A 10,940-nucleotide genomic window follows, 5' to 3' on the forward strand; every position below is an offset into this window, starting at 1 on the left:
GAGGGAAGAGGAGACAGTAGTATTTTAAAGCTTGATCAAACCAAAAGTGATTTCTTTGTTCATTTATGGCCATTTCAAACAACTAAATTTGATTTGATCACTGTTCACTGAGTTTCCACAAATATCCCAAGTTTACACAATGTGTAACCGAGGAACTTTAAAATGTCAGTGATTCTTTTGTATTGGGTTGTTTTCTGCAACTAAGAATGAAAAAAATCTTTCCAACTTCATATTCTGCATCTCTTTTATAAATATTAGAAATTATTGAAACCATTTCAATTCACATGTCCCTTTGCATTGTTTTCAAATTGAATATTCCCATGTTAACGGAAATACTACAATCTTTTGATGCTATCATGCATAAACGCTGACTGAAACAGACTTGGCAAAAAAGGACTTTCTGACATCAGTGATGAGCGATGCTGCCTTTAACATCATTACTTCAAGGGCTGTCTGGCACAATGACTGAAAACAATCCACAGAAGCAACTCAGGAACACAGAGGGTGAGGGGAAGCTTAACACATTAAGCACCTGGTTAAACAGCATAAGGTTATGTCCCTGGCAATGGCAGAGACACCTTGGGTGTTGTAATGACCTTTTGGGTTCTACCCTCTTAGGTATGCAACAGTCAGGTCTAATAGCTTCAACAAATATCAACCATGCATTTCATCATAGCAGTATGGTCCCATACCTCATACATTTGGAAATGTAAGTGCTCCCTCTTCCAAGAGGGGAGAGAAAAGTATTCAACAGAAAAGATCATGAACTACCTTCATACTGAGGCATGTATTCTTTCAAAGAGGCTACTCATCAGTTATCTGACCTCAAGAAGCATTGTCCATCTGAACAGTTATACTGTGGATGTACGCACTCTCATCAGCCAAGGTCAGATAACTTTTCCCTACAGAGTACTACAGAGGTTACATTCACATTCAACCCCTCATACCTTAAACATTGCTGATAGGAAGTACACAGTGCACAGCTCCATCAGATTTCTGTCCCTGCTGTAGAATCTAAACACTGCAAGGACTCCAGAAGTGAAAAGTACTTCTGGAAAAGGAAAAGACAAGGCAAACCCATCCTGGATTCACCTAATAAAAGAGCAAAGGACTCAACGTGCTCAGGCACTGAGTAGCCTGTATGAGGAAAACCTGAAGACAGGTAAGTTTCGGTCAGTTACAAAGCTAATGCCAAAAAAGCAGCACATAGTTTTAAGGAAGACGAGGTTAGGCTGATTTCAGCCATTTGGTGACAGTGTACATACCCTTGAGGAAGCATAAAATGGCGACAAGGCTGCAGGTTTATAATGCTCTAACGTCAAATTTGCCATATGTCCTGGATTTGGCAGGCTGGTTTTAAAGCCGTATTTACAACAGCCTGGTAAACTTCTGTAGGGCTCAATCTGTTGGGAGCAAGATTTAACACAAAGTTTGATGCCAAGGGCCCACAAGGAAAATACCCCTTAAGTGCTAAACCTGAACAGTCCCAGCTTGCAGTGGCTATGTACTCCTGGCTCTGGCTCTGGAAAACTCCCTCTGCTTTCTCTGACAGCAGTTCTGACGTCGTAAATCCTGACCCATGTCTAGTTCAGGGCCAGCACTGAGAGGTCAACAGATCGTATCTCAGACCAATATAGCAGAGAGCTATACTGATAGAACATGACAAAGTTTACACAACCGATCAAGGATGTAGGATTAAAGAAAAAAAAACCACAAACAACTGAAAGTATTTTTGTCAAATCTGAAAAGGGTCTAAGTACATTGCTCTTACATTTTTGTAGTTACATTTTGTAGTTACATTTAGCATAGCTGAGAACAGGGCAACACAGACTGCAATATGGCCTCTAGAAATCCTGAAAAGGGACTATCTAATTTGTCTTTGAATACCAATGCAGCTGTAACTGTTCCAAGATACAAGTTTGACTATCAACATTATCAGAATACTTCAATTCAAATTAACTTCCTTTTAAGAACAGCCCTATATATATTAACATAAGACCTGTGCATGTGAGACAGAACCCATGGAGCCCATCTCAAAAGAGGCTGAGAAATTTTCCACCTTGCACCTTTGTTCTTCCCTGAAGAAAAGGTGTCAAGCTTCTGTACAGGTGCTCTGAACATTTCCAACAGCTTTTGAAGATAACCACCAAAATTTTTACAAATTAGTATTTTCTTACCTAATTCTTTCAGTCTCTGGATCACCAAAACAATACCATGTCAATTCATTAACTGGCTGAAAGTGAGGCATGCAAGAAATTAAACTATAAATGAGATCTTATTCTACATTAATTAACTTTATTTTAAAACTAAGCTCTTAAAGACAGAAATTGTCAATTTTGCCTCAATGGATGAAAGATGCATCTAATTTTTGCTAGTTTCTAATTTCCTGATTTTTGCTTTTGCAGAAAAACTAATTTTACTTTCATCACCAGAAAATTGCAGGAGTATATAGCAATATGTATTACACAAGCTAGGGAAAAAAAAAAAAGACGTTATCTTTTTTTCTACTAATAATGTATAATAGGTCCTCCTTAGCATTGGAGGTTTTCCTGTCACACCACGTCTGGGCTCCACCCCGGACATTCTTAATGTCTCCCTTCCCTCGCAACAGGGAAGACATTAAGAACGCTTCAGCACAAAACAATGTCTGCCCTCTAGAGATTATCATCTTATTGAATAACTTGTCCCCCTTTTTGAAACTAAATGGCAGGTATTTCTTTAAAAAGCCTTCTCCAGAGGAGAAAAAAACAAACTCTCAAAAAAACAAAAACCTCACCTCCTGAGCAGTTGTACCCTTCAGCATTTTGCCTGGCCAAAGTCATAATTAAACAATAAACCAAACCAATTAAAAAAAACATGAAATTCCATCTGAACATAAAAAATCCCACCTTTTTTACTGTGAGGGCAGTCAAATACTGGCACAGGTGCCCAGAGAGGTTGTGGAGACTCCATCCTTGGAGATACTCACAACCCAGCCAGACACGGTCCTGGGAAACCTGCTCTGGCTGACCCTGCTTGCGCAGGTGGGTTGGACTAGATGGTCTCAAGAGGTCCCTGACAACCTCAACCATTCTGCGATTCTTAGATAATACACAAAAAACTACAAGTTGCATATTAAAGTGTATTAAAATGCTTTACTTCCGACTGAACAAAGCCAAAGTTCAACAAATATTTGCCTAGAAACCACCCCCCCACCGCCCCTGAGTTGTCTGAAGAGAAGCCCTGAGTTTCAGTAACCAGGCATTTTACCTCTCAGTAAGAACCAAGTCATTCTTTTCTCGTATTTCTGCACATTTGGAAGAAAATTAGTAAGAGAGGCGACTGGGATTTGGAGCAAGGTACATCTCAGTCAGTTTAAGTGGTTGGCTTCTCTTAACTGCACTCCTCCAGAGGCCAAAGAGGGAGAAGGAGCTATCGGTGCCCTTCTGTATCGGTCAAAATACACAGATGCCAGACCAACAGCACAGCCACGAAATTCCTCGGAAACACCCCGAGTTTTCCATCCCATACCAGCAAACGCAGATGGGAGATGCCCCACACGAGGTCCCTGCCTCGCGCAGGGGTTAACCTCTCAACGTCCGCCTCTAACCCTCACCATGACTAAGCGACTCACCTTCAGAGCCTGCCAGGTAGGAATATAAGGTAAGAAAGTCCTCCTCATCATTTCAAAGAAATGTCACAACAAGGCCTTTCAGCAGTAAGCTTTCCGTTGCGGCCCGTTTTACCAAAAGAAATGCTGTGGCAGCTCAGCCTTGAGGCGCCAAGGGGGTGGGCGCAGACTCCCAGCTGCCCAGGCAGGGAGGGTGGCAGCGGCCTGCAGGCCCTGGCGAGTGGCAGCCGGGGGCCTGCGGCACTGCCGGGAGCTGAGGCGACAGGCCTGTCCGCTGGAGGCCTCTTAGCTTCGCTATTTTTCAGAGTGGCACAATTGCGTCAACCCCACTCTTCCAGTAGCCCAGGAGATGGACATCGACTCCAGCTATGAGCGCCAGGCCGCTCTGACAGGTCCAGGCCAGCTTCCTACACCGTCTGACCAAAAAGAGCGACTCCCAGATGTAAACTCTTGACTATTATCCTGTGCCATCAAACTGAAGTGCATGTGTTTAATTTTAGTGCTGGTTGATCGAGATCCATCAGTACTTCAGTTATTCGTTTTAACTGAAAGACCTGAGGCCTATGCCCAATATGGCTGAAACTTCACGCACAGCACTCAAGCATTAAATGTAGATAAACATAAGTTTTTTCCCTGGGGACCTAGATGAAGCCCTCCTACAGCATCAGTGACGGCTTTGTCTCAAGATCAACATTAAAAATTCCACGTGACAGAATTCACAGGTATTTTCTTCAGAGACTATTGCACAAGCCAACAGATTTTACACAAAAATCATCCTATGAAGTTTAAACAGAAATTTTCAACTGAACTATCAAAGAAAAAAGAAATGAGGGGATGATATCAACAGAGTAAACCAAATAAAATTCTTGCTTTCATGCTCAATTAAAAAAAAACAAAACCACCAAAGAGTATTGCTAATGCTGCAGGTATCAAAACCACAACAAATGCCATAGGTAACAAAAACAACAAATAAGCATTCATAAATATTTTGCAGTCTACTTTGAAGACCTAACAAAAAGCAGCTGCATTCAGTCTTGAAAATATACCTATAGTGTAAATCAAGTATCTAACATTCCAAACACATGGCATCAAATAACTGAGCATCCCTCCCTCAGATCAGACAGGAATCTTACCTAGTAACTTCTGATGATGACGAAATTCTGTTTTTTAAAATCAGTTCCTTTATTTCACAAAGGGTTTTTGAAGATCCTTCTAAGTGGTATGTACAGCTTCCTGAAGTTATAAATCTTAGTACTGGCAAGAACACTATTTCTCTCAAGCGCTGAATGTTTCAGTGCATATTTTTAATGCATGAGAATTATTACTATGTCATCTTTTATCCATTAACTACCAAAGAAGAATGCAGATATGACTACCATACAGAACACACAAAATGTATTTTTAGAACTCCACTGTCATTGGATGCACAGGGATAAAACAAAACGAGTATACATTAAAAATGTACTTGCAAAAAGATGAAACGTTCTGTAAAAAAACTGGCACTAAGGAAGAGCCATGGTCATTTTTATTCATTTTTCTTTTTTGTTATACAACACATCTTCAAGACATACACATGTTTTAGCTATGTTTGCTCTTGCAGCCACCTCAACTCTTTAAGACTCTATTTTCCATCTCCATAACAAACATAATCATCTTGGAAAAGTGGAAGAAAAAAACAAACAAAAAGTGCCTACTGATCATTTTGAAAAGCTCAGTCTCCTCAAAGTGTTACCTTTTAACAGACCTGATGTTATATGAGCCCTTTGTTAAGTACAGCAAGCATAGTTTTCCGTATACCTTTGCTGTATTTTTCCTATTTAATAACAAGACTTAAAGAACATGAGAACTCCATACAAATTGGTAATTTAAAAATCATAGCAGTTCTGAATATCACCTTATTGATTCTTCTTATCTTTCCACATTTCAACATACCTCAGATACTGGGGAAATCTGACTTCGGCTTGGCTGATTCTGAAGGTGACCAGCATCTCTCTCTGGCACAGCATCCACTGCATTGTCATCCTGTTGCAATTCAACCATTTCCATGGTCATCTGTCTAAAAGTAAGTACATAGACATCTAAATAATGCAGTACAGGGAGGTATATCAGGCAGCTAGGGAGAAAACAGCACTTCCACACTATTTTATATTTAGAGCAGGCAACTAACAGAAAATAAATAGATTTCTCTCAAACTATCAGATTAACTGAAGTCCTTTCTTCCCGTTCCCCCATATTAATACATTCACTCATATAGCCAGGAGCTCTAAAACAAGTACTTTCGAAAGCTGCGTGGAGGGGCAGCTCTGGAAACAGTTCTCATGCACAAGGGCGCATGAGAAGGCAAGCACAGAGCCCCAGGGTTCCGTGCAGTGTCAACAGTGGGGCTAGGAGTGCTCTGGAGCAGCCCAACAGCACCGCCCGCAGCAGGTCCCTTGTGCCCCACGTCTCTCACCAGACAAGGCTCAAGCTGACCAGCAGCCATGTCCTGCTACAGCCCTCTCAAACCTTCTGAGATACCGACTGCTGGCCTGGATCTACGCTTGAATTGCCTGTAAACTACTTGCGGCCTGCAACGATTCTTCTTGTTTTGCAGGTTTAAAAGTAGGGTAAGTTTCACAGAAGAATAAGCAGCTCCCTGATCCTCAATTTGGACTATGAGTTTAAACTCCACAGAGAAAGTTTCCAAATATATCTGCTATATAAAAATGCAATTACCTGACAGTTGTTTTTCCATATTTCTTGGCACATTTAGTCATAACGGAAGGTGTGTTTTAAAACAAGAGCTTGAGTCTCTTCGGTTCCCTTTCTCTCCTACCAAACCCTGCACTGAAGGTGCAACATTGAACAGGTGATGTCACAAACATTGCCATGGCAACAGGTCAGTTTACAAACAGAACAGAGACAGGACAGGGTCAGGCAGAGGTGGGCAGGACGCCCTGTGGGTGCGCGCCCACCTACACCGTACTTACACAAGGAATCAAGGTCGCAAAAGGAAGACATGATCTAGTTGTGGAATTTAAGCAGCAGCAAACCTCACTTTCTTGGGTTCAGTCACTGTAACTAGGGGAAGGCAAGCCCAGCTGAACTCAGAGTTCAACTATTTCAACTGGCTGATTGTTACTGCAGTTTCTTCTCAGGTCTCACACTGAGAGATGGAAGAGATGGGGAAGGAAGTCTGCTATGTGCCTGACTCCAAGGCTCCTGAATTTAGTCCCACATGTTAAAAGTTAACTACATTAAATCAGATTAAATGTAAACCCAATTCCTTTTGCGGCACTATTTTACAGAATATTCCACAATCTTCAAGAATAAATTAAAAAAAAACACAACACCCTTTTTGCCTAGAATAAAGGCATGAAAATATGAAAAGGTATCCGCTCAAGTGATACAGAGAAGCGTATTTTTAGCTTGTACGCCTCCAATGGTATTCTACTGACCAGACTTGAGTACTATGGCTAATGGTAGCCAAGTTCTAAATAATTCAAGATTTTATGGGATAGTATCAGCAATTTTGCCAATAGAAGTTACATTCAGATTCATAAGGTGACATTTTACACCCAAAATCTTTCTACATTCCTGTCTTGTTAGTTACCACTAATTACCTTTTTCTCTATATACAATCTAATTAAAGATCAACTACGGGGAGAATGTTTTCACCAAGCTTTCCACCATAACTTTCCATAACCAGATGTTTATCTACTAAATAACTCTGGCTTTTTTATTATTTTTATATTGAATACATATATAAAGTAGGAAAAAAAATGTTCCTCCTTAGTAAACTGGGACCATCCATAGAGTCTCAAACACAAAAGCTCCATCTGGTTCATGTAAGAATGCCTCCACAAGCTTCTGAACACCTCACACACCAAGGAAGATTAAATAATGCATAGGTACTGGCAACATATTCATTGCAATCTCTTCCTAAAGATGGGAATATAGTCAGAATTAATTCACTTTAAACAGGTCTTGAAGCATTTTCTTATCCAAAGCCATTTGCCACAGATAACCTACTGCTGGGGAAAAAAACAAGTATCTTTATACCCACTGAATGCATTCCATAGAAATTTTACCTGGAAAGAACCATTCTTCATGTTGTGAAAAATAGGGTTTCCTTTCTAAATTTTAGCTTAATTCCTCACTGACTGCAGAACACTGTAAAAAAAAAAATTATTTAGTTTTACTACTTCAATTATCAGGATTTTTCTCCCAAAGTCTCTTCATCTGCTGTGCTCCAGTAACTGAGTTAGCAAATAGCTACGAAAAGAGCATTAGTGCAGCAGAAAATCTAATAAAAAGTTAATCCTAATATTTTAGAAAATACAGTACAAAGGACTGTATTTTTTAGATTATCTATGTTAAATTAGAAAAACAACAGCAAGTATTATACATGTCAATGAAATGACAGGCATAATTAAGATTTATGACATACATGAAAACCTCAAGAATTTAAATAGATTTTCCATCTATAATTGTGTATATTCTAACTTAACACAAATGATTGCCTATTTTAAATCTTTAGCAAAGTGGAGTAAAACGTGAAAATTTGCACACTGCTTTTAATTAGCACTTTTTTTTGACTGTCATAAAATGCAACTGTTACCCTAGAACACAGGAAAATACTCTTTCTAGGTAAGCTAAAATCCACTTCTTTTTGACAACCTGGTAATTCTAGTATGTTTGTAAACAGGGACGTGACTAGAAATGGCCTCCAAATATAAAGACCTAGCTATAGCCGATTGCATACTCTCCAAATATAAAGACCTGACTGTAGCCTATAAAACCAAAACAAAAATAACAAATGACATAAGTAATTTTAAAAGATGAACTAGTGATCTTGGCATAAAACTTCAATGACAAAGATGACTAAAGACAAAACGTAGCGCATTAGCATCGTAATTCAGACACGTTACAAGATTATGAATCTTCAGTAAAACTTCAATGAGAAAGATGACACAAGACAAAACATAGCGCATTAGCATCGTAATTCAGACACGTTACAAGATTATGAATCTTCAGTAGACGTAACCATAGCGGATTACTAAACCTGCAGCTGAAGGTCAGTCGCAGTCATTGAGCCCCCATGGTTAGAAGTGGTACAGCCACACGGGGCCATGTCACTTCATGTGGGCCTGTGCACAGCTCAAGACCACCCATGCTAAGAAACTCCTGAATTTCAGAGTCCAGTCTAGGCTGGCACTGTCTTCAGCACACTCTCATAAACTCTCAAATTTCTATAACCTGAGCTGTACAGGTTTTTATTTCCTGTGTTATATATTGTTTTACCATGAATACATCGAAGTGTTTTCAATAAATATATGTAAAAATACAGAGCAAGATCATAACACTGTTTTTTTCTAAAACATCAGTAGTATAGACTGTGGTAAGAAACAGTTATTAATCCAGTCCAAAAACAACATAAACAGTTTCCACATGTATCACAGTCAATCAGTCTACACTGCAAGGAAATTCTAACATATTTATTGCTTTTAAGTTTCAAAGTAAGAAAAATCTTTTGCCAAGCACTTGAAATCCTTTATAAAACTGCATCAGTAGTAGTAGACATCACACTTCAAAGTTTACATTACCTTCCTCCTGTTTTAAAGGAAAAGCAAGCAAACAGTTCTAAAGTATGTGGTCTTGGGTCCAGTTTAAAGTTATATAATGTTTTTCCTTTGTATGATTGATTATATATAAGCTTTAGTCTTATATTCAGTATTAATACATTCATTTCTTACATTTTCCACCTTGGTTGCTTACCACCATTGAACAGTAATTTTAAACATTAGTGTGGATTTTTAAAAATAAACAAGTTACACCTCTCCCTTCCTATAAAAAAAGGGGAGGGGGGAATAGCTTTCCATAATGTAGGCAAAGATAACTGCTTCTTCCTACAAAATAGCAAAGAAATCTTCAGGATCTGGCAGGAGGTTTAACTGTTAACTAGCTAGTAACATTTCAATATATATTAGCATGTGTTTAGTACTAGAGTCACCAAGACTAACCTACAGTAGGTCAGTAGCAGGTAAACACTGATTAATAAGATGTATATGGTACACATGAAAAGCTTCTGCTGCTGATTATAGCAGCATCCCTGATGAGACAATACTGACAGACAGCATGAGCTAAAGGAAAACACTTCCCAGGTGACCTAGAAAACTGGAAGTCATTTACAGCTAAAGGTGTGAACATTTTATATTGTTGTCCATAAATAAAAGGTTAAGGGTAGCATCCCTGTCAAGATGTGTTCTTGTGTAATACAGAGCATGAACAATCCTTTCACTCCTCAATACTGCTGTTTATTTTACAAGTACATCACTGAATATTAATATTTAATGGCTGTTGGTGAAATTATACTGCATAAGCAAATTGGTACAGTATTTTGCATAACTGGAAATGTATAACTGTCTAATTAAATACCCAGAGACATTTTAAAGACAACATCTTTATTTCAACAATACTTTATACATCAGGGACTGCTTACAAAGGTGGCTTATCGCAAAGGAAATTATGAGGCTAAGAAATACATTTCAGCCCTTGCTCCAAATCTCTTTAAAGGCTTTTATTCACAGGTAAGTTACTAGAAAGCAAGGAAGTAAATTTACAAACACCTATTTTGCATTTATTGATGACCTCATGGTAAGTGTAGAAATTCTCATAATGCACAAGTTTCAGAAGAGCATGTTTTTTCGAGTATGAAGTCTATACTCTGTTTTACTACACTGCTTTGTAAAGCACACCAACTAGCAAGGTGGTCACAGCATTCAGCCAGGTAAAATAAGCAACAGTGCAACCTTTCTGTTAAGTTTTCGGTATCAACAGAATACAACAAAACTTAGTGTCTCCTAAGCTCTAATGCATTTCCTTGTTTTCTTCCTCACCCTTTTCTTCCTAGAATATCTTAACAAAATCCTCAAAAAAAAAAAAGTAAAAACCCAAATACGGTAAGCACAACCGTGCTGCCCGTCACTCTGCACCTGCCTCCGCAGTAATCCGGACAAGACAGTGCTGAGTCTGCTGGGAAGAGGACACGTGGTCCCCGTTTAGAAGAGTCCAGCCCGTCCCTGAACAGGTAAGAGGATCATCTAAGCATCAGTACCTGCGGGATCGTTTAACACGCGGCTCCGCTCAGCACCACGTAAAATGCTGACACGGCAGCGGCAGATTCAGACAAAACCCTCAGGCTTGAAGCAGGGCTTAGGACCCACGGAGCCCACTGTGATCTCTCCCACCCGTATCCCTGTCCCAGCTCGGAACGCCCTACGGGCAAGGCTGTCACCAGGCCGCCCGGGCCGAGGGGCAACACCACCCGGCGCCACGTCCCCTCCGCCGG

At 39.7% G+C, this 10,940-nt stretch overlaps 1 protein-coding gene across 7 annotated transcripts in view; it reads right to left on the bottom strand.

Annotated features, from left to right (window-relative positions):
- The window catches only part of CREM (cAMP responsive element modulator), a 31,015-nt gene extending 24,649 nt beyond the window's left edge, over positions 1-6,366 (bottom strand). For 6 of the 7 annotated variants that reach the window (XM_010286809.1, XM_010286801.1, XM_010286786.1 and 3 more), the window contains exons 1-2: positions 6,326-6,366; positions 5,543-5,666 (exon numbers count right to left, since the gene is read on the bottom strand). In XM_010286809.1, coding sequence (XP_010285111.1) covers positions 5,543-5,666; positions 6,326-6,366 — 165 coding nt within the window. Of the gene's footprint in view, positions 1-5,542; positions 5,667-6,325 lie in introns of those variants that run through there. The other variant, XM_010286825.1, reaches the window with a different exon arrangement.
- Positions 6,367-10,940: the final 4,574 nt, after the last annotated feature.

Source organism: Phaethon lepturus, unplaced genomic scaffold (assembly GCF_000687285.1).
Source record: "Phaethon lepturus isolate BGI_N335 unplaced genomic scaffold, ASM68728v1 scaffold3180, whole genome shotgun sequence".
Taxonomy (NCBI): Eukaryota; Metazoa; Chordata; class Aves; order Phaethontiformes; family Phaethontidae; genus Phaethon; species Phaethon lepturus.